The sequence below is a fragment of the Acipenser ruthenus genome, chromosome 7 (assembly GCF_902713425.1).
Source record: "Acipenser ruthenus chromosome 7, fAciRut3.2 maternal haplotype, whole genome shotgun sequence".
In the NCBI taxonomy this organism is placed as follows: Eukaryota; Metazoa; Chordata; class Actinopteri; order Acipenseriformes; family Acipenseridae; genus Acipenser; species Acipenser ruthenus.
This window is the reverse complement of record NC_081195.1, coordinates 69137124-69164305: the sequence shown is the minus strand read 5'-3', so window position 1 is coordinate 69164305 and position 27182 is coordinate 69137124. Positions and strand designations below refer to the sequence as shown.

The window sequence follows — 27182 nt, the reverse complement described above, 5'->3', positions numbered from 1 at the left end:
GCCTGTTTCAGTGGGGGAGTCTCCTCTCTGTGACAGGGACTGGATCCGCAGTGTAACTCTGTTTTACCAGCCTGTTTCAGTGGGGGAGACTCCTCTCTGTGACAGGGACTGGATCCGCAGTGTAACTCTGTTTTACCGGCCTGTTTCAGTGGGGGAGTCTCCTCTCTGTGACAGGGACTGGATCCGCAGTGTAACTCTGTTTTACCAGCCTGTTTCAGTGGGGGAGACTCCTCTCTGTGACAGGGACTGGATCCGCAGTGTAACTCTGTTTTACCGGCCTGTTTCAGTGGGGGAGACTCCTCTCTGTGACAGGGACTGGATCCGCAGTGTAACTCTGTTTTACCAGCCTGTTTCAGTGGGGGGAGACTCCTCTCTGTGACAGGGACTGGATCCGCAGTGTAACTCTGTTTTACCGGCCTGTTTCAGTGGGGGAGACTCCTCTCTGTGACAGGGACTGGATCCGCAGTGTAACTCTGTTTTACCGGCCTGTTTCAGTGGGGGAGTCTCCTCTCTGTGACAGGGACTGGATCCGCAGTGTAACTCTGTTTTACCAGCCTGTTTCAGTGGGGGAGTCTCCTCTCTGTGACAGGGACTGGATCCGCAGTGTAACTCTGTTTTACCGGCCTGTTTCAGTGGGGGAGACTCCTCTCTGTGACAGGGACTGGATCCGCAGTGTAACTCTGTTTTACCAGCCTGTTTCAGTGGGGGAGACTCCTCTCTGTGACAGGGACTGGATCCGCAGTGTAACTCTGTTTTACCGGCCTGTTTCAGTGGGGGGAGACTCATCTCTGTGACAGGGACTGGATTTGCAGTGATACAGAAAGCCTCCATGAGAGTTGTTGTCAATCCCGAACCTTCAGTCAGTAACATCGGCACGGCTCCAACACACAAAGAGACGGTAGGGGACTTTGTTCTCATGCTTGCTGTTCTCTCCTGCACTGTCCTGTAACCCTGAAGCAGGCTCACTCTCTCTTTCTTCTCCTGCTTGCTGTTCCCTCCTGCACTGTCCTGTAACCCCGATCTGGAGAGCTGAAGCAGGCTCACTCTCTCTTTCTTCTCCTGCTTGCTGTTCTCTCCTGCACTGTCCTGTAACCCTGAAGCAGGCTCACTCTCTCTTTCTTCTCCTGCTTGCTGTTCCCTCCTGCACTGTCCTGTGACCCCGGTGTGGAGAGCTGAAGCAGGCTCACTCTCTCTTTTTTCTCCTGCTTGCTGTTCTCTCCTGCACTGTCCTGTAACCCCGAAGCAGGCTCACTCTCTCTTTCTTCTCCTGCTTGCTGTTCCCTCCTGCACTGTCCTGTAACCCCGAAGCAGGCTCACTCTCTCTTTCTTCTCCTGCTTGCTGTTCTCTCCTGCACTGTCCTGTAACCCTGAAGCAGGCTCACTCACTCTTTCTTCTCCTGCTTGCTGTTCCCTCCTGCACTGTCCTGTGACCCCGGTGTGGAGAGCTGAAGCAGGCTCACTCTCTCTTTCTTCTCCTGCTTGCTGTTCTCTCCTGCGCTGTCCTGTGACCCCGGTGTGGAGAGCTGAAGCAGGCTCACTCTCTCTTTCTGTTCTGTGTTTGTGTTCACAGATAGAGGTGATGACAGAGTTCAAGAACGAGAAGGAGCTTCAGTTCCGCTCCCCGGTGATCCCTGAGATGTTTCGGAACCACCACTTCCACTTACGCACTGTGATTGTCCTGGACAATGTGGAGAAGACCCTGCAGAACTTCAAGTACTACCTAGACCCCACCTTCAACAAGAACGAGAACGGCATCATCCCCTTTGAAACACTCATAAACATCAAGGTGAATGTCATTGGCTATCCTCCCCTTTGAAACTCTCATAACCATCAAGGTGAATGCAGACACATTCCTCCCTGTCATTGGCTATCCTCCCCTTTGAAACTCTCATAACCATCAAGGTGAATGCAGACACATTCCTCCCTGTCATTGGCTATCCTCTGGTCACAGGCTATTTAGCTCCTTTTATAAATATGGTGTAAATGAGACTTCCATTGCACAGCGTTTTGATCAATTCCTGGTTTCACTAGTTTAATAAGACACACCTGTTACCTATACACTGTGGCAAATCAAACTCCTAGTAGAAAAAACCTGGAATGGGTGAAACTGATAAGCAACAGGAGTCTTATTTCCACCTTGATCTGGCCACTTTGGCCACCAGGCACTGAATAACACATTTTCACTGAAGGAATCCTCTTTGTAGCTTACAGTATAAAGACATACTGACAGAAGTGCTCAGTGAAGACATGCGGTCAGTTTCTGTGTTGGCAAGTCTCTTTTAAAAACCCTGTGTGTGTCTCCTCAGGGCGAACGCTTCACCAGTGCAATGACTATACAGGAGGCACAGGCCTACGTAGGAGACGCAGAGTGCACTATCGAAATCTTCCAAGACAACTCTCTGCTCTGTAAACCACCGGCAACTAAACCCCAAGTCCTCTCCAAGAGATTCAAGAGGGAGGCGGACGCCAGCATGCCCGAGTTCTTGGTAAGACGGGTGTGACTGGAAGACTTATTTATGTAGCTTGGCCTTTGCAACTGCCTAGGCCTGTATCTCCATTTTATCAGTGTGGTTTTGTTAGTTTTAATAGTGTAGTTTTGTACTCTAGTGGGTATCTCTGTTTTGTCAGTGTAGTTTTGTACTCTAGTGGGTATCTCTGTTTTGTCAGTGTAGTTTTGTACTCTAGTGGGGATCTCTGTTTTGTCAGTGTAGTTTTGTACTCTGTGGGTATCATTTTGAAATCTTCTCTTTTGTTGTGTTCAGGTAAAGTTTGGTGCAGGAAGGTGGGTGCTGGGCAAGGTGAATTACGACTCCTCTACGAACATGCTGCCCCTGCACATCATCTTGCCTGTGGTGCTAATCCCCATGGTGGCAATCATCGCCATCTCCGTGTACTGCTACAGGTAACCTGCAGGACTGCCCCTCCTCTTCAGGTGCATGTTGAGCGCACGCTGCCCGTCCACCTGCTGATCTCTGGGAATGTCTCTTTGTTTCAGGCGGCAGAGCCAGCAGGCAGAGCGGGACTACGAGAAGGTGAAGCATCAGCTGGAGAACCTGGAGGAGAGCGTGAGGGATCGCTGCAAGAAAGAGTTCACAGGTGAGCCCTGGAGTGGCAGGGAGCATGGAAGCAGGGGCAGGGGGGCTCAATCTTCTGATCATAGACCCCCACTAGCACACATTTTGGACCACTTTGCCAAAGGTAATCAGATTTAAACAAGTTGCTGTAAAACCAGCTGAAAGGTTTGTAAAAATCCTAGTTCCCCTTGGTCGGTGTACAATTAATACAAAGTTTGGCTGCTGATGGTACTGAATACTACTGAACCACTGTGGTCAGCTTTCCCAAGTAAAGAATAGTCACACAAGCATCAAATGTGTGCATCGAGTAGGACGTCTGTTAAACGTCTGTTGCAACGTCTGTTGCCAGTAGAAGCCAGCTTGTGTCTAAACCTCACATCCCTTCTCCCCCTCCCTCCCTCTCAGACTTGATGATTGAAATGGAGGACCACACCAGTGATCTGAACGAGGTGGGGATTCCCTTCCTGGACTATAAGACCTACACAGACCGGGTCTTCTTCCTGCCCTCCAAGGATGGGGTGAACGACGTGATGATCACGGGGAAGCTGGACATCCCCGCGGGCCGCGAGCAGACCGTGAGCCTGGCGCTCAATCAGTTCTCCAACCTGCTCAACAGCAAGCCCTTCCTCATCAATGTACGCCTTGCAGTCTCACACCTTGCCTTTGAGGCACTGGACTCACTCTTAATGTTGAAAACATAGAAACCTGCTCTCTTGCAGACCTCTCTTCAATTGCAGTTTTATTGTAAACGTTAATGGGTGGGGTGGGGAGGAGGGGGGGTGTAGCAGATTTTGTTGCAAGTACTCTAGCTGACTAGCTTGCATTCCAAAACTAATGCTTGTTGCTGGATTTGTAAATATTAATCGGGAACATTGTTATGGATATGAATATAATTTCTTGATCCCGTCTTGTTTACAGTTCATTCGCACGCTGGAGAGTCAGCGTGATTTCAACGCCCGTGCCAAAGTCTACTTTGCCTCCCTGCTCACTGTCGCCCTCCATGGCAAGCTAGAGTATTACACTGACATCATGAACACCTTGCTGCTGCAGCTCATGGATCAGTATGTGGCCAAGAACCCCAAGCTGATGCTGCGTCGGTGAGTGGAGCACATGGGCCAACTTCTGTAGGGCAAAGCAGGAGGGCTTTAGAGCTATTACCAGGGCTGGGGGCAACTTCTGTTCTTCAGTTCCAATTCCTTTTGAAATCAATTCTTAATTCCCATTCCCTTTTAATCGATCCCCACACATCATGTGATCAAAATTAGTTAACAGTATTCTGTTAATGAGCTTCTCACAGTGGCAACAAATTACTTCAATTAAAAGCAGTTGAACAATCACAACACTTATGTTTCTAGAATATCAATTCCAATTCCTTGGAAGGGAGGAAAATAATGTTCCCGGTTTTGAGTGCAGCTGGGTTTACAATGATGATAATAATGTTCCTGGTTTTGAGTGCAGCTGGATTTACGATGATAATAATGTTCCTGGTTTTGAGTGCAGCTGGGTTTACGATGATGATAATAATGTTCCTGGTTTTGAGTGCAGCTGGATTAACAATGATGATAATAATGTTCCTGGTTTTGAGTGCAGCTGGATTTACGATGATAATAATGTTCCTGGTTTTGAGTGCAGCTGGGTTTACGATGATGATAATAATGTTCCTGGTTTTGAGTGCAGCTGGATTAACAATGATGATAATAATGTTCCTGGTTTTGAGTGCAGCTGGATTTACGATGATGATGATAATGTTCCTGGTTTTGAGTGCAGCTGGATTTACGATGATAATAATGTTCCTGGTTTTGAGTGCAGCTGGGTTTACGATGATGATAATAATGTTCCTGGTTTTGAGTGCAGCTGGATTTACGATGATAATAATGTTCCTGGTTTTGAGTGCAGCTGGGTTTACGATGATGATAATAATGTTCCTGGTTTTGAGTGCAGCTGGATTAACAATGATGATAATAATGTTCCTGGTTTTGAGTGCAGCTGGATTTACGATGATGATGATAATGTTCCTGGTTTTGAGTGCAGCTGGATTTACGATGATAATAATGTTCCTGGTTTTGAGTGCAGCTGGGTTTACAATGATGATAATAATGTTCCTGGTTTTGAGTGCAGCTGGATTTACGATGATAATAATGTTCCTGGTTTTGAGTGCAGCTGGGTTTACGATGATGATAATAATGTTCCTGGTTTTGAGTGCAGCTGGATTAACAATGATGATAATAATGTTCCTGGTTTTGAGTGCAGCTGGATTTACGATGATAATAATGTTCCTGGTTTTGAGTGCAGCTGGGTTTACGATGATGATAATAATGTTCCTGGTTTTGAGTGCAGCTGGATTAACAATGATGATAATAATGTTCCTGGTTTTGAGTGCAGCTGGGTTTACAATGATGATAATAATGTTCCTGGTTTTGAGTGCAGCTGGATTTACGATGATAATAATGTTCCTGGTTTTGAGTGCAGCTGGGTTTACGATGATGATAATAATGTTCCTGGTTTTGAGTGCAGCTGGATTAACAATGATGATAATAATGTTCCTGGTTTTGAGTGCAGCTGGATTAACAATGATGATAATAATGTTCCTGGTTTTGAGTGCAGCTGGGTTTACGATGATGATAATAATGTTCCTGGTTTTGAGTGCAGCTGGATTAACAATGATGATAATAATGTTCCTGGTTTTGAGTGCAGCTGGATTAACAATGATGATAATAATGTTCCTGGTTTTGAGTGCAGCTGGATTTACGATGATAATAATGTTCCTGGTTTTGAGTGCAGCTGGGTTTACGATGATGATAATAATGTTCCTGGTTTTGAGTGCAGCTGGATTAACAATGATGATAATAATGTTCCTGGTTTTGAGTGCAGCTGGGTTTACAATGATGATAATAATGTTCCTGGTTTTGAGTGCAGCTGGATTTACGATGATAATAATGTTCCTGGTTTTGAGTGCAGCTGGGTTTACGATGATGATAATAATGTTCCTGGTTTTGAGTGCAGCTGGATTAACAATGATGATAATAATGTTCCTGGTTTTGAGTGCAGCTGGATTTACGATGATAATAATGTTCCTGGTTTTGAGTGCAGCTGGGTTTACGATGATGATAATAATGTTCCTGGTTTTGAGTGCAGCTGGATTAACAATGATGATAATAATGTTCCTGGTTTTGAGTGCAGCTGGATTTACGATGATGATGATAATGTTCCTGGTTTTGAGTGCAGCTGGATTAACAATGATGATAATAATGTTCCTGGTTTTGAGTGCAGCTGGATTTACGATGATAATAATGTTTCTGGTTTTGAGTGCAGCTGGGTTTACGATGATGATAATAATGTTCCTGGTTTTGAGTGCAGCTGGGTTTACGATGATGATGATGATGATGATGATGATGATGGTGTTTCTGGTTTTGAATGCAGCTGGGTTTACAATGAAAGTTTAAGGAATGGTTTGCTTTTGTGCTTCTTTTTCACGCAGTCTGTTTGGGCATCTATTCTCTAGAGTAATGCCCAGCATGACTGGAACGGCTCTGCAATGGAAGTAAATGCAGCACATTCCAGGATATCTCACATTCTCACTTGGTTCCTGTTTTCAGATCCGAGACGGTGGTGGAGAGAATGCTTTGCAACTGGATGTCCATCTGCCTGTACCAGTTCCTAAAGGTATCGTCATCAACCAGTGCACCCGAGGGTTTCATACAACACAGGGATGGACATAAGACTCCTGTAGGCTTTACAAAGAGCCTGATTAGCCCCAGTGTATAGGTAACAAGCTCATGGATTAAACTGCTATACAGCAGGAGTCTTATTTCCATCCCAGCAGTAATCTAGAATCTAAATTCTGTCTCCGGTTTATTGTAATCTGTCGCGAGGCGCTAGGCTGTCAGGAGTGTGGGTGGAGGCCGTGCCAGTGTAGGAAGGGAAGGGGGTGCTGTTCAGCTTGGGGGCGAGGCGCTAGGCTGTCAGGAGTGTGGGTGGAGGCCGTGCCAGTGTAGGAAGGGAAGGGGGTGCTGTTCAGCCTGGGGGGCGAGGCAGCTGTGCCTTGCTGTTAAGGTGATGAACTCGAGTCACACAGAGGAGTGTTTTGGCGAGTGCTTCCTCAGCGCTGTGGTGTTGTTGTTGTTGCTGTGAGTGCAGGACTCTGCTGGGGAGCCGCTCTACAAGCTGTTCAAGGCCATCAAGCACCAGGTGGAGAAGGGGCCGGTGGACGGCGTGCTGAAGAAAGCCAAGTACACTCTGAATGACACCGGACTGCTGGGGGACGACGTGGAGTACTGCACACTGGTGAGTCTGTCTGTCTGTGTGTCTGTCTGTCTGTCTGTCTGTGCCTCTGCACAGCAGGTCCTCCCATGCATAGCAGTTTCACTCATTCCAGGTTTTGCTACCAGTTTGATCAGCCCCAGTGTATAGGTAACAAGCTCAGGTGTGTCTTATTAAACTCCTAGTGAAACCAGGAATGCTATGCAGTGGGAGTCTCATTTCCATCCCTGTAATAATATACACTGTTGTGCATTAGCGCCTGCAGCCGTACGCACGTTACATGAAACAGACATGTTAAGCTTATAGAATCGTACTGTTTATTTAGTTGTAGTAATGCTCAAATGTAAGCAGATGTATTTGGTTGAAGCCTTGAAAAAGACCAAAAATCTCTCTTCTGATGATCCAGAATGTCAGAGGGAAAAAAATCAGTAAAAACACTGACGCGTCTGTTTGACAAATACACTGGCAGCATGGAATGTCAGTGCAGTACTACTGTATAATCTGAATGCTGCTGCTCCAGGATTCAGCACAGGAAGGGCACATTGTATCAGTGTCTTCATATTAAAATGAATAATACATTTTCCTTATCATTATCACATACTGTAATTGCCAAGTTGTTGTTGTTATATTATTATTATTATTATAATTATTATTACAATATTCAGTAGTAGCCGTTTACAGCCCTATAGATTATATTAGAACTCCCAGAGTTTACAGTCTTATTAATGTACAGGCGGCTGTGAGATTATAAAGGGTTATGATGTACAACTGTAAGATAAGGGTTATGATGTACAACTGTAAGATAAGGGTTATGATGTACAACTGTAAGATAAGGGTTATGATGTACAACTGTAAGATAAGGGTTATGATGTACAGCTGTGGTCTGTAACTGTGCTCCTCTGTCTGACTCCAGACCCTGCTCTATGCTGTGATCCCGAGTGCGCTCTGTAACTGTGCTCCTCTGTCTGACTCCAGACCCTGCTCTATGCTGTGATCCCGAGTGCGCTCTGTAACTGTGCTCCTCTGTCTGACTCCAGACCCTGCTCTATGCTGTGATCCCGAGTGCGCTCTGTAACTGTGCTCCTCTGTCTGACTCCAGACCCTGCTCTATGCTGTGATCCCGAGTGTGCTCTGTAACTGTGCTCCTCTGTCTGACTCCAGACCCTGCTCTATGCTGTGATCCCGAGTGCGCTCTGTAACTGTGCTCCTCTGTCTGACTCCAGACCCTGCTCTATGCTGTGATCCCGAGTGCGCTCTGTAACTGTGCTCCTCTGTCTGACTCCAGACCCTGCAGGTGCTGGTGCATGGCGAGGGCCCTGACGTCTGTGCTGTCAAGGTTCTGAACTGCGACACCATCTCCCAAGTGAAGGAGAAGATCATCGACCAGGTCTATAGGAACACGCCTTACTCACAGAGACCTAAAGTCGACAGATTTGTTTTGGGTGAGTTACAGTGACTAGACCAGGTCTATAGGAACACGCCTTACTCACAGAGGCCTAAAGTCGACAGATTTGTTTTGGGTGAGTTACAGTGACTAGACCAGGTCTATAGGAACACGCCTCACTCACAGAGGCCTAAAGTCGACAGATTTGTTTTGGGTGAGTTACAGTGACTAGACCAGGTCTATAGGAACACGCCTTACTCACAGAGGCCTAAAGTCGACAGAGTTGTTTTGGGTGAGTTACAGTGACTAGACCAGGTCTATAGGAACACGCCTCACTCACAGAGGCCTAAAGTCGACAGAGTTGTTTTGGGTGAGTTACAGTGACTAGACCAGGTCTATAGGAACACGCCTTACTCACAGAGGCCTAAAGTCGACAGATTTGTTTTCGGTGAGTTACAGTGACTAGACCAGGTCTATAGGAACACGCCTCACTCACAGAGGCCTAAAGTCGACAGATTTGTTTTGGGTGAGTTACAGTGACTAGACCAGGTCTATAGGAACACGCCTCACTCACAGAGGCCTAAAGTCGACAGATTTGTTTTGGGTGAGTTACAGTGACTAGACCAGGTCTATAGGAACACGCCTTACTCACAGAGGCCTAAAGTCGACCAGATTTGTTTTGGGTGAGTTACAGTGACTAGACCAGGTCTATAGGAACACGCCTCACTCACAGAGGCCTAAAGTCGACAGAGTTGTTTTGGGTGAGTTAAGTGACTAACACTGAACTAAGAACGTCAGCCGTGCTCAAACAAAGGGACCTTTATGTAAATGTTCAGCCTTTTAAAAATACAAATCAAATTATTTTCTGTCCTTTCACAATAAAATCCAAACCCACATGCCTGGTTTCACAGATCTCGATTAGCACTAATCTTCCTGATGTTACCTTTGATTCAGATAGTTCAAGACTAGTGCTGAATCAGGGTCTGTGGAACCAGGGATTTGTTTGGATTTTATGTTTAAAGGATAGAAAGGAATGATACTGAGATTCAAACTGAGTTTCGTAAACAGAGACAGAGATGTAGGAGGCTCCAACTTCCTCACTGCCTTAACTTCCTGTCCTCTCCACAGAGTGGCGCCCTGGCTCCACGGGGCAGATCCTGTCTGACTTAGACCTGACATCACAGAAGGAGGGCCGGTGGAAGCGAATAAACACCCTTGCACACTATAACGTGAGTCTGACCTTATAAACACCCTCGCACACTATAACGTGAGTCTGACCTTATAAACACCCTCGCACACTATAACATGAGTCTGACCTTGTAAACACCCTCGCACACTATAACGTGAGTCTGACCTTATAAACACCCTCGCACACTATAACGTGAGTCTGACCTTATAAACACCCTCGCACACTATAACGTGAGTCTGACCTTATAAACACCCTCGCACACTATAACGTGAGTCTGACCTTATAAACACCCTCGCACACTATAACGTGAGTCTGACCTTATAAACACCCTCGCACACTATAACGTGAGTCTGACCTTATAAACACCCTCGCACACTATAACATGAGTCTGACCTTATAAACACCCTCGCACACTATAACGTGAGTCTGACCTTATAAACACCCTCGCACACTATAACATGAGTCTGACCTTATAAACACCCTCGCACACTATAACGTGAGTCTGACCTTATAAACACCCTCGCACACTATAACGTGAGTCTGACCTTATAAACACCCTCGCACACTATAACGTGAGTCTGACCTTATAAACACCCTCGCACACTATAACGTGAGTCTGACCTTATAAACACCCTCGCACACTATAACATGAGTCTGACCTTGTAAACACCCTCGCACACTATAACGTGAGTCTGACCTTATAAACACCCTCGCACACTATAACATGAGTCTGACCTTGTAAACACCCTCGCACACTATAACGTGAGTCTGACCTTATAAACACCCTCGCACACTATAACGTGAGTCTGACCTTATAAACACCCTCGCACACTATAACGTGAGTCTGACCTTATAAACACCTTGCACACTATAACGTGAGTCTGACCTTATAAACACCCTCGCACACTATAACGTGAGTCTGAACTTATAAACACCCTCGCATACGGCAATGTGAGTCTGACACTGTAGCCTGGGTTGATGGACTGTGTGTGTAGCACAGGGATCAGTATTAGGTCCTCTGCTATTCCTAATCTACATTCATGATGTAGATTCTGGTATAGTAAGCAAACTTGTTAAATTAGCAGACGACACAAAATTAGGAGGAGCGGCAAACACTGTTGCAGCAGCAAAGGTCATTCAAAATGATCTAGACAGCATTCAGAACTGGACAGACACATGGCAAATGACATTTAATAGAGAAAAGTGTAAGGTAAAAAAAGAAAAGAAAAGGTACTGTATGCAGGCAATAAAAATGTGCATTATAAATATCATATGGGAGATACTGAAATTGAATAAGGAATCTATGAAAAAGACCTAGGAGTTTATGTTGACTCAGAAATGTCTTCATCTAGACAATGTGAGGAAGCTATAAAAAAGGCCAACAAGGTGCTTGGATATATTGTGAAGTGTTGAATTTAAATCAAGGGAAGTAATGTTAAAACTTTTACAGGCCTCATCTAGAAGGTCTCATCTAGAATATTGTGTAAGGCCTCATCTGGAATATTGTGTTCAGTTCTGGTCACCTCGTTACAAAAAGGATATTGCTGCTCTAGAAAGAGTGCAAAAAAGAGCAACCAGAATTATCCCGGGTTTAAAAGGCATGTCGTATGCAGACAGGCTAAAAGAATTGAATCCATTCAGCCTTGAACAGAGAAGACTATGCGGTGATCTGATTCAAACATTCAAAGTTCTAAAAGGTATTGGCAGTGTCGACCCAGGGGACTTTTTTGACCTCAAAAAAGAAACAAGGACCAGGGGTCACAAATGGAGATTAGATAAAGGGGCATTCAGAACAGAAAATAGGAGGCACTTTTTTACACAGAGAATTGTGAGGGTCTGGAACCAACTCCCCAGTAATGTTGTTGAAGCTGACACCCTGGGATCCTTCAAGAAGCTGCTAGATGAGATTTTATTTTTTTTAATTTAGTCTTTGCCAATTATTTTTATTATTTTCTCCCAATTTGGAAATGGCCAATTATTTTTTGGGCTCAGCTCACCGCTGACTCGGGAGGGTGAAGACGAACACACTCTGTCCTCCGAAGCATGTGCCGTCAGCCGACTGCTTTTTTTCACACTGCGGACTCACCATGCAGCCACCCAAGAGCTACAGCGTCGGAGGACAACGCAGCTCTCGGGCAGCTTACAGGCAAGCCCGCAGGCGCCCGGCCAGACTACAGGGGTCGCTGGTGCACGGTGAGCCGAGGACACCCTGGCCGACCTAACCCTCCCTCCCCTCGGGTGACGCTCGGCCAATTGAGCGCCGCCCCCTGGAAGCTCCCGTCCTCGGTCGGCAAAGGAATAGCCAGGACTCAAACTCGCGACGTCCAGACTATAGGGCACATCCTGCACTCCACACGGAGCGCCTTTACTGGATGCGCCACTCGGGAGCTCTTGCTTGATAAGATTCTGGGATCAATAAGCTACTCTGGGGGATGGACTCTGTGTTCACTGCTGTGTGTGTGTGTGTGTCTCTCCTCCAGGTCAGAGATAACGCCACCCTGGTGCTGTCAAAGGTTCTGCACACTCAGCAGCAGGACGAGCTGCACCAAGATAGCCAGGAGGAGCGTGAGTACCTGCAGGGGAGGAGCCTACTGCAGGGGAGGGAGGGGAGGAGTGCGAGTACCTGCAGGGGAGGAGCCTACTGCAGGGGAGGAAGGGGAGGAGTGCGAGTACCTGCAGGGGAGGGAGGGGAGGAGTGCGAGTACCTGCAGGGGAGGGAGGGGAGGAGTGCGAGTACCTGCAGGGGAGGAGCCTACTGCAGGGGATGGAGGGGAGGAGTGCGAGTACCTGCAGGGGAGGGAGGGGAGGAGTGCGAGTACCTGCAGGGGAGGGAGGGGAGGAGTGCGAGTACCTGCAGGGGAGGGAGGGGAGGAGTGCGAGTACCTGCAGGGGAGGGAGGGGAGGAGTGCGAGTACCTGCAGGGGAGGAGCCTACTGCAGGGGAGGGAGGGGAGGAGTGCGAGTACCTGCAGGGGAGGGAGTGGAGTAGTGCGAGTACCTGCAGGAGAGGAGCCTACTGCAGGGGAGGGAGGGGAGGTGCGTGAGTACCTGCAGGGGAGGGAGGGGAGGAGCGTGAGTACCTGCAGGGGAGGGAGGGGAGGAGCGTGAGTACCTGCAGGGGAGGGAGGGGAGGAGCGTGAGTACCTGCAGGGGAGGAGCCTACTGCAGGGGAGGGAGGGGAGGAGCCTACTGCAGGGGAGGGAGGGGAGGAGTGCGAGTACCTGCAGGGGAGGGAGGGGAGGTGCGTGAGTACCTGCAGGGGAGGGAGGGGAGGAGTGCGAGTACCTGCAGGGGAGGGAGGGGAGGAGTGCGAGTACCTGCAGGGGAGGATTACCTAATCTATATTACCTAATGCCCTGGCTGAGCATTAGTGACACCCTATGCCCTGCACCCAGGCCCTCAGTTCAGGTTAACATGCTGTATCCCAAAGTTCCAGTTAGATTAGGTTCTGCTGTTGGTATGCGATAAACAAAGAGAATTGGGTGAATTCAATTTGAAGATGGTCATTGCGATGCTGCAAGTCCGATGCGTTGTTGTGTTTTTACCGACCTGCAGGAAACGCTCTGCTGGAGGATGACAACAAGGTGTGGCACCTGGTGCGCTCTGCTGAGGACGTGGATGAGAGCAAATCCAAGAGGGGGAGCATGAAGGACAAGGGCAGTGCCAAAGCCATCACCGAAATCTACCTGACCAGGCTGCTCTCCGTCAAGGTACGCACCAACGCTGTGCAGCACAACACAGCTTACTAGCATGTCGATCATCAGATCATTGCACTTGTACTTAGTCATCAGCCAAAATTGAACTAACAAGGAATTATCAGACAAAACGATTGATTTGTTTTCAAGACTATATATAATAGATAATCACCCCTCGTTCTGTCTTCCCTCTCCCTGGCAGGCTGTGTCAGGGTACAGCTTCCCTCTCCCTGGCAGGCTGTGTCAGGGTACAGCTTCCCTCTCCCTGGCAGGCTGTGTCAGGGTACAGCTTCCCTCTCCCTGCAAGGCTGTGTCAGGGTACAGCTTCCCTCTCCCTGGCAGGCTGTGTCAGGGTACAGCTTCCCTCTCCCTGCAAGGCTGTGTCAGGGTACAGCTTCCCTCTCCCTGGCAGGCTGTGTCAGGGTACAGCTTCCCTCTCCCTGCAAGGCTGTGTCAGGGTACAGCTTCCCTCTCCCTGGCAGGCTGTGTCAGGGTACAGCTTCCCTCTCCCTGGCAGGCTGTGTCAGCGGGCTGTGTCTGATTGCACGGACACTCCTCTTGTCGCCTCTCTCTCTCACACTCTCTCTCTCTCTCTCTCTCTCTCTCTCTCTCTCTCTCTCTCACTCTCACTCTCTCTCTCTCTCTCTCTCTCTCTGCAGGGAACGCTCCAGCAGTTTGTGGATAACTTCTTCCGCAGTGTTCTGTGCTCGGGTGCAGTCGTGCCCCCCGCTGTGAAGTACTTCTTTGACTTCCTGGACGAGCAGGCGGCGAAACATGACAATGTGGACGAGGAGACCGTCCACATCTGGAAAACAAACAGGTAGGACAGGAAGCGGGGGTGGAGCTGAGCCGGGACGCCGCTCCGGTGTCACAGAAAATTAAACAGATAAACAGCGGTGTGGAGCTGGAACTCCATTCCAGTACTATGAGATGATAAACAGCGGTGTGGAGCTGGAACTCCATTCCAGTACTATGAGATGATAAACAGTGGTGTGGAGCTGGAACTCCATTCCAGTACTATGAGATGATAAACAGCGGTGTGGAGCTGGAACTCCATTCCAGTACTATGAGATGATAAACAGCGGTGTGGAGCTGGAACTCCATTCCAGTACTATGAGATGATAAACAGCGGTGTGGAGCTGGAACTCCATTCCAGTACTATGAGATGATAAACAGTGGTGTGGAGCTGGAACTCCATTCCAGTACTATGAGATGATAAACAGCGGTGTGGAGCTGGAACTCCATTCCAGTACTATGAGATGATAAACAGTGGTGTGGAGCTGGAACTCCATTCCAGTACTATGAGATGGTAAACAGCGGTGTGGAGCTGGAACTCCATTCCAGTACTATGAGATGGTAAACAGCGGTGTGGAGCTGGAACTCCATTCCAGTACTATGAGATGGTAAACAGCGGTGTGGAGCTGGAACTCCATTCCAGTACTATGAGATGGTAAACAGCGGTGTGGAGCTGGAACTCCATTCCAGTACTATGAGATGGTAAACAGCGGTGTGGAGCTGGAACTCCATTCCAGTACTATGAGATGATAAACAGCGGTGTGGAGCTGGAACTCCATTCCAGTACTATGAGATGATAAACAGCGGTGTGGAGCTGGAACTCCATTCCAGTACTATGAGATGGTAAACAGCGGTGTGGAGCTGGAACTCCATTCCAGTACTATGAGATGATAAACAGCGGTGTGGAGCTGGAACTCCATTCCAGTACTGTCTCTGTTCCTCTCACCTCATGTCCCGTGCTCACAGCTCAGTCTGTGTCTCATCTGTCTCTGTTCCTCTCTCACGATGTGTCCCGTGCTCACAGCTCAGTCTGTGTCTCGTGTGTCTCTGTTCCTCTCTCACGATGCGTCCCGTGCTCACAGCTCAGTCTGTGTCTCGTGTGTCTCTGTTCCTCTCTCACGATGTGTCCCGTGCTCACAGCTCAGTCTGCGTCTCGTGTGTCTCTGTTCCTCTCTCACGATGTGTCCCGTGCTCACAGCTCAGTCTGTGTCTCGTGTGTCTCTGTTCCTCTCTCACGATGTGTCCCGTGCTCACAGCTCAGTCTGCATCTCGTGTGTCTCTGTTCCTCTCTCACGATGTGTCCCGTGCTCACAGCTCAGTCTGCGTCTCGTGTGTCTCTGTTCCTCTCTCACGATGTGTCCCGTGCTCACAGCTCAGTCTGTGTCTCGTGTCTCTCTGTTCCTCTCTCACGATGTGTCCCGTGCTCACAGCTCAGTCTGCGTCTCGTGTCTCTCTGTTCCTCTCTCACGATGTGTCCCGTGCTCACAGCTCAGTCTGCGTCTCGTGTGTCTCTGTTCCTCTCTCACGATGTGTCCCGTGCTCACAGCTCAGTCTGCGTCTCGTGTGTCTCTGTTCCTCTCTCACGATGTGTCCCGTGCTCACAGCTCAGTCTGCGTCTCGTGTGTCTCTGTTCCTCTCTCACGATGTGTCCCGTGCTCACAGCTCAGTCTGTGTCTCGTGTGTCTCTGTTCCTCTCTCACGATGTGTCCCGTGCTCACAGCTCAGTCTGTGTCTCGTGTGTCTCTGTTCCTCTCTCACGATGTGTCCCGTGCTCACAGCTCAGTCTGCGTCTCGTGTGTCTCTGTTCCTCTCTCACGATGTGTCCCGTGCTCACAGCTCAGTCTGCGTCTCGTGTGTCTCTGTTCCTCTCTCACGATGTGTCCCGTGCTCACAGCTCAGTCTGCGTCTCGTGTGTCTCTGTTCCTCTCTCACGATGTGTCCCGTGCTCACAGCTCAGTCTGCGTCTCGTGTGTCTCTGTTCCTCTCTCACGATGTGTCCCGTGCTCACAGCTCAGTCTGCGTCTCGTGTGTCTCTGTTCCTCTCTCACGATGTGTCCCGTGCTCACAGCTCAGTCTGCGTCTCGTGTGTCTCTGTTCCTCTCTCACGATGTGTCCCGTGCTCACAGCTCAGTCTGTGTCTCGTGTGTCTCTGTTCCTCTCTCACGATGTGTCCCGTGCTCACAGCTCAGTCTGTGTCTCGTGTGTCTCTGTTCCTCTCTCACGATGTGTCCCGTGCTCACAGCTCAGTCTGTGTCTCGTGTGTCTCTGTTCCTCTCTCACGATGTGTCCCGTGCTCACAGCTCAGTCTGCGTCTCGTGTGTCTCTGTTCCTCTCTCACGATGTGTCCCGTGCTCACAGCTCAGTCTGCGTCTCGTGTGTCTCTGTTCCTCTCTCACGATGTGTCCCGTGCTCACAGCTCAGTCTGTGTCTCGTGTGTCTCTGTTCCTCTCTCACGATGTGTCCCGTGCTCACAGCTCAGTCTGTGTCTCGTGTGTCTCTGTTCCTCTCTCACGATGTGTCCCGTGCTCACAGCTCAGTCTGCGTCTCGTGTGCCTCTGTTCCTCTCTCACGATGTGTCCCGTGCTCACAGCTCAGTCTGCGTCTCGTGTGTCTCTGTTCCTCTCTCACGATGTGTCCCGTGCTCACAGCTCAGTCTGCGTCTCGTGTGTCTCTGTTCCTCTCTCACGATGTGTCCCGTGCTCACAGCTCAGTCTGTGTCTCGTGTGTCTCTGTTCCTCTCTCACGATGTGTCCCGTGCTCACAGCTCAGTCTGTGTCTCGTGTGTCTCTGTTCCTCTCTCACGATGTGTCCCGTGCTCACAGCTTGCCCCTGCGCTTCTGGGTGAACATCCTGAAGAACCCTCACTTCATCTTCGACGTGCACGTGCATGAGATGGTGGACGCCTCGCTGTCCGTCATCGCGCAGACCTTCATGGACGCCTGCACCAAGAGTGAGCACAAGCTGAGCAGGGTGAGTGTCCAGTCAGACGGGCTCACGGCCATGCTGCTGGGACCTGGAGGAGACGTCCTCTCTGTGTGTGTGTGTGTGTCTATTCCATAACTACAGGAAGACAATATGAGTGAAATCACACCTGGTCCAGTCACAGTCAAGTTCAAGAATTCTGTGTTTTTAACTGCATTGTTTATTGTGTTCAAGAGGAGAAGAGTTTTGTATTCAGGACTAAGAGCACTCACACTTGCACTTCAGTGCTCCTCTGTACTTTTTGCTTTGATTTCACTGTTTAGTCGTCGTGTTTATTATTTCTAATCTCCGTTTGATTCCATTCTTGGTTGTTTACACACAGTTCTTCTGTTTTCTCAGGATTCACCAAGTAACAAGTTACTCTATGCAAAGGAGATCTCCACATACAAGAAAATGGTTGATGAGTAAGTAGCATCCCTTTTTTTTTTCTCTTGAACACCACACAATAAATAATGCGTTCTGTAGCAGACGCCGTGCCTTTGCGTCTGTTCCCACACTGGAAGCCATGAACCCAAATTTGAGTCCTGGCCAGTTGCTAGCAATATTAAACCAGTCAAGCAAACCAATATAAGAAACTCTTTGTGAAATGCTTGCTGTGCTGGGCAGGGAGACGGACGGGCGGGAGGGAGTGATGCATGACTTGAGACCTCGGCTCCAGCACTGCTGGTTCAACCCGTTACTCACCAACAGGTCCTCTCTCTCTCCCTCTCCCCCTCCATCCCTCTCTCCCTCCATCCCTCTCTCCCTCCCTCTCTCCCTCTCTCCACAGCTACTATAAAGGTATCCGACAGATGGTGCAAGTAAGCGACCAGGACATGAACACGCATTTAGCCGAGGTTTCCAGGGTAAGTCCTGCCTGCTTGCTTTCAAAGATGTTTAAATATCTTGTGTGTGTATGTGTGAGATATATATAACATATAATATATAAATATATATAAATTGTGGTGACGTCCCCAGACCAGGAAGCTGACTGACACACACACACACACACACACACACGTGTATAGTATGACATCACACTTTGAGGCATATATATAACACTGTCGGTTGCTTGTTCAACCTCAGGGGCAGCACTGCATTTTCCACTACAAGCCTCACCTCCACTCAAGATATGTGTACTCTCAATATTATTGTTATTATTATTATTTATTTCTTAGCAGACGCCCTTATCCAGGGCGACTTACAGTCGTAAACAAAAATACATTTCAAGAATCACAGTACAAGTAATAATACAATTAAGAGCAAGATAAATACAATGACTTCGGAAATAGAAATATTTAATAGACCAAAACATCTGGTACGGACAGCAGTATTTAACGCAACAGTTTGAGAATGTGGAGTGTGCCTGTCTGGACTGGCAGTGAAGAGCTGGAGCACCATGACCCTGACCTCCTGCCTCTCCCATGTCTTTCAGGCTCACACAGACCAGCTCAACACACAGGTAGCTCTGCATCAGCTCTACCAGTATGCCAGCAAGTACTATGATGAGGTAGGTGATTCTGGGGACTGCACTGGCTGCCTGCTAAACTGCTGCAGTTGAACTGGTATTGAGATTTCATAAGGGTCGACAGGGATGTGTAGCAAAATGTTGGAAGCGAAACGTGCAGTCGGCTGTACGTGAAGTACTGAATGTGTCTGCCTACCCCTCTGGAACCCTCTGCCTCTCCTCAATGCGCCTGCCTACCCCTCTGGAACCCTCTGTCTCTCCTCAATGTGTCTGCCTACCCCTCTGGAACCCTCTGTCTCTCCTCAATGTGCCTGCCTACCCCTCTGGAACCCTCTGTCTCTCCTCAATGTGTCTGCCTACCCCTCTGGAACCCTCTGTCTCTCCTCAATGCGTCTGCCTACCCCTCTGTCTCTCCTCAATGCGTCTGCCTACCCCTCTGGAACCCTCTGTCTCTCCTTAGTGTGCCTGCCTACCCCTCTGGAACCCTCTGTCTCTCCTCAATGTGTCTGCCTACCCCTCTGGAACCCTCTGTCTCTCCTCAATGCGTCTGCCTACCCCTCTGTCTCTCCTCAATGTGTCTGCCTACCCCTCTGGAACCCTCTGTCTCTCCTCAATGTGTCTGCCTACCCCTCTGGAACCCTCTGTCTCTCCTCAATGCGTCTGCCTACCCCTCTGTCTCCCCTCGGTGTGTCTGCCTACTCCTCTGGAACCCTCTGCCTCTCCTCAATGTGTCTGCCTACCCCTCTGGAACCCTCTGTCTCTCCTCAATGCGTCTGCCTACCCCTCTGTCTCTCCTCAATGTGTCTGCCTACCCCTCTGGAACCCTCTGTCTCTCCTCAATGTGTCTGCCTACCCCTCTGGAACCCTCTGTCTCTCCTCAATGCGTCTGCCTACCCCTCTGTCTCCCCTCGGTGTGTCTGCCTACTCCTCTGGAACCCTCTGCCTCTCCTCAATGTGTCTGCCTACCCCTCTGGAACCCTCTGTCTCTCCTCAATGCGTCTGCCTACCCCTCTGTCTCTCCTCAATGTGTCTGCCTACCCCTCTGGAACCCTCTGTCTCTCCTCAATGTGCCTGCCTACCCCTCTGGAACCCTCTGTCTCTCCTCAATGCGTCTGCCTACCCCTCTGGAACCCTCTGCCTCTCCTCAATGTGTCTGCCTACCCCTCTGGAACCCTCTGCCTCTCCTCAATGTGTCTGCCTACCCCTCTGGAACCCTCTGTCTCTCCTCAATGCGTCTGCCTACCCCTCTGGAACCCTCTGTCTCTCCTCAATGTGTCTGCCTACTCCTCTGGAACCCTCTGTCTCTCCTCAGTGTGTCTGCCTACCCCTCTGGAACCCTCTGTCTCTCCTCAATGCGTCTGCCTACCCCTCTGTCTCTCCTCAATGCGTCTGCCTACCCCTCTGTCTCTCCTCAGTGTGTCTGCCTACCCCTCTGGAACCCTCTGTCTCTCCTCAATGCGTCTGCCTACCCCTCTGTCTCTCCTCAATGTGTCTGCCTACCCCTCTGGAACCCTCTGTCTCTCCTCAATGTGTCTGCCTACCCCTCTGGAACCCTCTGTCTCTCCTCAATGCGTCTGCCTACCCCTCTGTCTCCCCTCGGTGTGTCTGCCTACTCCTCTGGAACCCTCTGCCTCTCCTCAATGTGCCTGCCTACCCCTCTGGAACCCTCTGTCTCTCTTCAATGCGTCTGCCTACCCCTCTGTCTCCCCTCAATGTGCCTGCCTACTCCTCTGGAACCCTCTGTCTCCCCTCAATGTGCCTGCCTACTCCTCTGGAACCCTCTGCCTCTCCTCAATGTGTCTGCCTACTCCTCTGGAACCCTCTGTCTCTCCTCAATGTGTCTGCCTACCCCGCTGGAACCCTCTGTCTCTCCTCAATGCGTCTGCCTACTCCTCTGGAACCCTCTGTCTCTCCTCAATGTGTCTGCCTACCCCGCTGGAACCCTCTGTCTCTCCTCAATGCGTCTGCCTACCCCTCTGTCTCCCCTCAGTGTGTCTGCCTACCCCTCTGGAACCCTCTGCCTCTCCTCAATGTGTCTGCCTACCCCGCTGGAACCCTCTGTCTCTCCTCAATGCGTCTGCCTACTCCTCTGGAACCCTCTGTCTCTCCTCAATGTGTCTGCCTACCCCGCTGGAACCCTCTGTCTCTCCTCAATGCGTCTGCCTACCCCTCTGTCTCCCCTCAGTGTGTCTGCCTACCCCTCTGGAACCCTCTGCCTCTCCTCAATGTGCCTGCCTACCCCTCTGGAACCCTCTGTCTCTCCTCAATGCGTCTGCCTACCCCTCTGTCTCTCCTCAATGCGTCTGCCTACCCCTCTGTCTCCCCTCAGTGTGTCTGCCTACCCCTCTGGAACCCTCTGTCTCTCCTCAATGTGTCTGCCTACTCCTCTGGAACCCTCTGTCTCTCCTCAATGTGTCTGCCTACCCCTCTGGAACCCTCTGTCTCTCCTCAATGTGTCTGCCTACTCCTCTGGAACCCTCTGCCTCTCCTCAATGTGTCTGCCTACTCCTCTGGAACCCTCTGTCTCTCCTCAATGTGTCTGCCTACCCCTCTGGAACCCTCTGTCTCTCCTCAATGTGTCTGCCTACCCCTCTGGAACCCTCTGTCTCTCCTCAATGTGTCTGCCTACTCCTCTGGAACCCTCTGTCTCTCCTCAATGTGTCTGCCTACTCCTCTGGAACCCTCTGTCTCTCCTCAATGTGTCTGCCTACCCCTCTGGAACCCTCTGTCTCTCCTCAGTGTGTCTGCCTACCCCTCTGGAACCCTCTGTCTCTCCTCAATGCGTCTGCCTACCCCTCTGGAACCCTCTGTCTCTCCTCAGTGTGTCTGCCTACCCCTCTGGAACCCTCTGTCTCTCCTCAATGATGATTGATAAGGAGCTCTATCTCTGGAGCTGGTTACAAACCCCTCTGTCTCTCCTCAATGATGATTGATAAGGAGCTCTATCTCTGGAGCTGGTTACAAACCCCTCTGTCTCTCCTCAATGATGATTGATAAGGAGCTCTGTCCCTGGAGCTGGTTACAAACCCCCCTGTCTCTCCTCAATGATGATTGATAAGGAGCTCTGTCTCTGGAGCTGGTTACAAACCCCCCCTGTCTCTCCTCAATGATGATTGATAAGGAGCTCTATCTTTGGAGCTGTTTACAAACCCCCCCTGTCTCTCTTCAATGATGATTGATAAGGAGCTCTGTCTCTGGAGCTGGTTACAAACCCCCCCTGTCTCTCCTCAATGATGATTGATAAGGAGCTCTGTCTCTGGATCTGGTTACAAACCCCTCTGTCTCTCTTCAATGATGATTGATAAGGAGCTCTATCTCTGGAGCTGTTTACAAACCCCTCTGTCTCTCCTCAATGATGATTGATAAGGAGCTCTTTCTTTGGAGCTGTTTACAAACCCCCCCTGTCTCTCTTCAATGATGATTGATAAGGAGCTCTGTCTCTGGAGCTGGTTACAAACCCCCCCTGTCTCTCTTCAATGATGATTGATAAGGAGCTCTGTCTCTGGATCTGGTTACAAACCCCTCTGTCTCTCTTCAATGATGATTGATAAGGAGCTCTATCTCTGGAGCTGGTTACAAACCCCTCTGTCTCTCTTCAATGATGATTGATAAGGAGCTCTATCTCTGGAGCTGTTTACAAACCCCTCTGTCTCTCCTGCAGATCATCAATTCCCTGGAGGAGGACCCAGCGACTCAGAACAAGCAGCTCACCGTGAGGCTCCAGCAGATAGCGGCCGCTTTGGAAAACAAAGTGACGGCCCTCTAACCTCTCTGGGGGTGCGGGGGAGGGGGGGGGGCTGTGTCCAGACATTAATCAGGGCTTATTTTAACAGAAAACAAACTCTGGATTTAAGAAAACTGGCCGTGTGGATGGAGATGAAAGGCTGTCGTTTTTAAGCAGTCCAGCTGGTTGCTTTCCTCCTTGCTTTCTGGATCCTTGCACTCTGTTACTGTCTCGGCTGGCTTTGGAGTGAACAGAACCGCACACAGATTGGTGTTTAATACCCTGGAGGACTTTGGCTGCCTGATACAAACTATAATAAGAATAATAAGAGTGTGCCTAAATTGTTTAAAAAAACAAACAGCAACACAGTCTGGGCTCTGCAAAGTCTAATTTTTTTTGTGTGGGTTCGATGTTAAAAGACTGCACTTTTTATTCTAAACGCAGAGCTGTCCCGTGCTGGACTGAGAGACCCACACAGGGCTGGTTTATTGTAAACGCAGAGCTGTCCCGTGCTGGACTGAGAGACCCACACAGGGCTGGTTTATTGTAAACGCAGAGCTGTCCTGTGCTGGACTGAGACCCACACAGGGCTGGTTTATTGTAAACGCAGAGCTGTCCTGTGCTGGACTGAGAAACCCACACAGGGCTGGTTTCCTCCACAGGGATGTTGCTTTTCTGATGAGCAGAATGTTTTGTGAAATAAGCCCTGCATTAATTGCTGAGTCAGATGCTCTTTTAATCAGTTGTTGAATTTCTTCCTGTGTAGAAAAAAAAGAAATAGTATTATATATTTTTATCATGCATTTCATTTCTTTAATTTGCAGAAATGGCCAGTTGTTTTTTTTTTTTTTTTTTTTTTTTTTTTTTTAAGTCTGTGTCCCATGCAACACAGCACTGACTGTCCAAGATGTGAAAGTGTGGTCTTCAGAGCGGTGGAGTCAGACTCCCAGTGAACCACTCTGGACGCATCAGAACACATCAGAACATAACCCAAGATGCTGTTCAGTGAAATGGTTTATGTTCTTCCAATGAAATTGATTCATCTGTTATGTAATAATTTTGTTTTATTCTGTTTTAAAATGTCAGTGTGTGTTTGGCAGGGGAGTGGAGGTAAATTTTTAACAGGAGGGGTGGTTAATAACCCAATTTTTAATAGAATATGAAGCACATTCATTCAGCTGCAAGAACAATAATGCAGTCTGGGTGTATTTGCACTGGCACACTGCAAACCACACAAACATCGGATCTGGGGCCATGCAAGATTTCTACTTATAAAGTTTAACATGCCTTTGTCAAGGGAAAGTGTGTTTGAAAACAAACCCTGGAGGCTTGGTAACTGCACTCCCTCACTACTTGCTCCATCTATTGTTTGTGTTTGAGTGTTTAACTTGCCTCTCCTCTGGTGCAATGCTGCAGACACACGTGTGTGATGCAGGGTGGACACCAGCAAGGCTTGACTTCTTATAAGCATTGATCAGTTTGAATTGAAAAGGAATGAAATGTAATCAAGTTGCTTTTATTAGAGGAATGCTGTTCTTGATTTGAAATTGTTTTAAAATGTTGTATTGTTACTGCAGCGACACTGAAAGCTTCAGCTGTGTTCTAATAGGTACCTGCTGTTTTAGTACTAGATAGAGAAAGCATAGTGCTAATGTATGCATAGTGCTAATGTAAGCATAGTGCTGAGGTCATGTGGCTTTTCTGTCAAATTCAAGGAATAAGCATCGATGTTAATTGAATATTAACCACTTAATGTAACGGTACAGAATCTGTATATATATTTTTTTTTAATAAGAAGCCTATATTTCACTCAGTTCTCCTTTGTGCTGTCAGTACTGGGGTTTGATTGTATTTCTGATTAGGAACGCTAGTCTGATCCGCTCAAGCAATGTTACTTCTGTATTGCTCATGTCTTTTGAATGTGCTTTTCTCTGGTTACACCCACAGTGCATATCTGAAATGCGTAAAGGTCTCAACAGACCTGCTTCTACATGCCTCTCTCATAGTTCCAATTGTGACCCTAGAAGTTACACATCATCAAAGTTTTTTTTTAAAAAACAACAAAAACTTATTGCAAACAAAAGAGGAAAAAGTATTTATTGTTGGAATGAAAATATGTATGTATGTATTTTTTTTTATTTTTGTCTGAATGGGCTGGAAGCCTTTCTGAAGTGTCTCGGAGGAAGGGGCATCCTCCCGTGCTTCCTGTGCAATGGTATATCTAGATATCTGGACATGCTTCTGGCTGCACTGGAAGTGTGCCCTGGAGGTGAAGCCAGACTGAGGGTGTGCCATTCCCAGGGCGGAGGGTTAGGGCTGGTGACTGAGTGCGTGTGTGAACGTGTTCAGCAGTGTGTGTGTGTGTGTGTGTGTGTGTGTGTGTGAACGTGTTCAGCAGTGACTGTGTGTGTGTGTGAACTTGTTCAGCAGTGACTGTGTGTGTGTGTTGGGAGGATTTTAGGAGTTCCCTAGTGTCGCGGGGGGGATGATCCACAGTGGCCTGCCTTTCATCTGGGTGGTAGACTGCGGACCTGGGCTCAGTTCACATCACAATGACAGCAGCATTGTTTGCTGAAATTCCAATTCCAATGATGCTGCAGTAATTACAATTATAATTCAAACTACAATTAAAAAAACACGAACAGCTCCACACATTAACATGCTCACTCTCTTTATTCTGAATAAGCAGCAATCATCACAGGTACAAATACACACACTTACTATATAAAACTCGGGGGTCACCAGACTGAAAATACAAGAATAATGATTGAATGACAAATAAATGCACTATTGAACTGTAATGGATCAATTACGCAAGTGTGCCAAGGTTCAACTGCATTGTAATTGCGATGAATTGTGAATTGCACCATTCCAGTGTAACTGAGTCCAGGTCAGGTAGACTGGTTGTTTGCATCAACACCTCCAGTACTGACAGCGCTCTGCAAGGCTGACTGCCTGCCTTCCATTTGCCAAAGTGTGCCTTAATAAAACTGCAGCAGTCTCCGAATCAGGAGCACAGAAACACCCAACATGGTTCGAGAGCAACACCGCAGCAGGAGCCCTGCGCCATTGCGTGTGATCAACGAATCGCATTCTACATGCGCTCAGAACCGGGGCTGTGCAGTGGAGAACAGGGAGGGGGAGTTCAAATCAGTAATGGATTTTTTATTATAGTGATTATATTTATCTTGTTAACTGCAGAAGAGGGGAGCGGTGTTCTTAGGGAATCGCCGCCCTGGTGGTGTTCTTTGCTGTGCTGAAGCTGTTGTTTTCTCGATGTTGGGGACTGGTATGGTTGCTGCACTCTTCTGTGTTGTGTGTGAAATACAGCTGTGCTCCTGTGCTCTGCAATGATTAACTTCTTACTGCTGTGCAGTGAATTGTTTGTTTTAAAATGACATGGTTTTGTTTCTATGGCTTCTTTCACACCTCTGACCTGTTTGTATGTCCTTCTGCCCCCTGCTCCCCTGTGAGACTCTGCTGTTCAGTCCTCTCCACCACCAAAGGTAGAAGCTCTGTGTTAAATGATGGGTGTTCCTTTGCTGGTTGTGTTCAAGTGTACCTGTGGTGGTGTGGCTTTTCTAGGTATGCCTAGCTGCTTCCTTAAGCCCTGTGCTATCACTGAGGCATGCTGACATGCTCACCAAGACATGCTACATGGAGTATCCAGACTGCTTTACATTTTACATGAGAGAATTGTAGGACAACAAAAATGACTGTAGCACGTACACCACTAGTCTTAGAAACTTCAGCGATAGCCAGAAAGCTCTGCAAGGCTCATTAAACCACTAACCGCTTCTAAAAATAAAAAGGTCAAGCAAACCCTGTCTGTGTCTGTGTTGTAGTATTTGAGACGCTCTTTTAAGCCAAAAAGCATAGCTGTGTTCTGTTGCAATTCAATTTGAGCAGGGTTAGACTCCTACAGAAAACAGGGAGCGGACTCTATAGGGTTACCCAATGTGGAGCAACGGTGGGCATTTTCATCAGCGGAAGTGGAGCCCCTGGGGGATCTTTCACATTTACAGGGCCATTGCAGTCAATTTTACATGGAAAAAGATGAAGCAGTTGATCTGTAGATATTATTTGGGGGCGCCTGGGTGTGTAAAAAGCATACAGTGAATTGGATGGAATTTTTTTTTTTTTTTTTTTTGCATGTCAAGAATTATATCAAGATTGGAACTCAGTTTTTAGGCTACCAATAAATCAGTATAATAATTAGAATTAACAGTAGAACTTGTTAAACTGTAAATGCTGCCAATCTCTCTGTTGGGTAGATTGTCTATGGAAGGTTCCCAGCCCAGAAAAAAGGAGACTCTCACTCTCTAAACTAGGAGGGCGATCCTTCCCTGTTCTTGAGAAATTTGATTTGGCTGCAAGGCTGTATTCGGTGCAATACTGGATTTTCAAAAATGTTAATGCCGGATGTACCCACATGAAACCATTCAGAAAACAATTTGACTATTCACTGTCCTAACTGGTCCCCCCCAAAAAATATTTAAACATTCACTAAATGTTAGGAGTAGACAATGATTATTTAAACTGGAGAACAAAGATATTTCGTCCACAAAATAGAAAAAGCTTGGCAACATAAAATTGAAAAAAGATAAAAAAGACAAAATAGCAGATCACAAAT

General features: G+C 48.2%; 1 protein-coding gene across 3 annotated transcripts in view; it reads left to right on the top strand.

Moving 5' to 3' along the window:
• Nucleotides 1–24595, top strand: part of LOC117414839 (plexin-B2-like) — an 81059-nt gene extending 56464 nt beyond the window's left edge. Inside the window, exons 18-37 of one of the 3 annotated variants that reach the window (XM_059027764.1) lie at nt 772–898; nt 1571–1786; nt 2307–2486; nt 2763–2902; nt 2996–3096; nt 3480–3709; nt 3993–4171; nt 6671–6737; nt 7212–7358; nt 8620–8721; nt 8956–9010; nt 9847–9947; nt 12388–12472; nt 13462–13616; nt 14261–14421; nt 17219–17366; nt 17718–17782; nt 18148–18223; nt 18793–18867; nt 22487–24595. In XM_059027764.1, the coding sequence (XP_058883747.1) occupies nt 772–898; nt 1571–1786; nt 2307–2486; nt 2763–2902; nt 2996–3096; nt 3480–3709; nt 3993–4171; nt 6671–6737; nt 7212–7358; nt 8620–8721; nt 8956–9010; nt 9847–9947; nt 12388–12472; nt 13462–13616; nt 14261–14421; nt 17219–17366; nt 17718–17782; nt 18148–18223; nt 18793–18867; nt 22487–22591 (2515 nt within the window). In that variant the 3' untranslated portion in view covers nt 22592–24595. Of the gene's footprint in view, nt 1–771; nt 899–1570; nt 1787–2306; nt 2487–2762; nt 2903–2995; nt 3097–3479; nt 3710–3992; nt 4172–6670; nt 6738–7211; nt 7359–8619; nt 8777–8799; nt 8855–8955; nt 9011–9846; nt 9948–12387; nt 12473–13461; nt 13617–14260; nt 14422–17218; nt 17367–17717; nt 17783–18147; nt 18224–18792; nt 18868–22486 lie in introns of all 3 variants that reach the window. The other 2 variants (XM_059027763.1, XM_034922251.2) reach the window with 2 other exon arrangements.
• The last annotated feature ends 2587 nt before the right edge of the window (nt 24596–27182 follow it).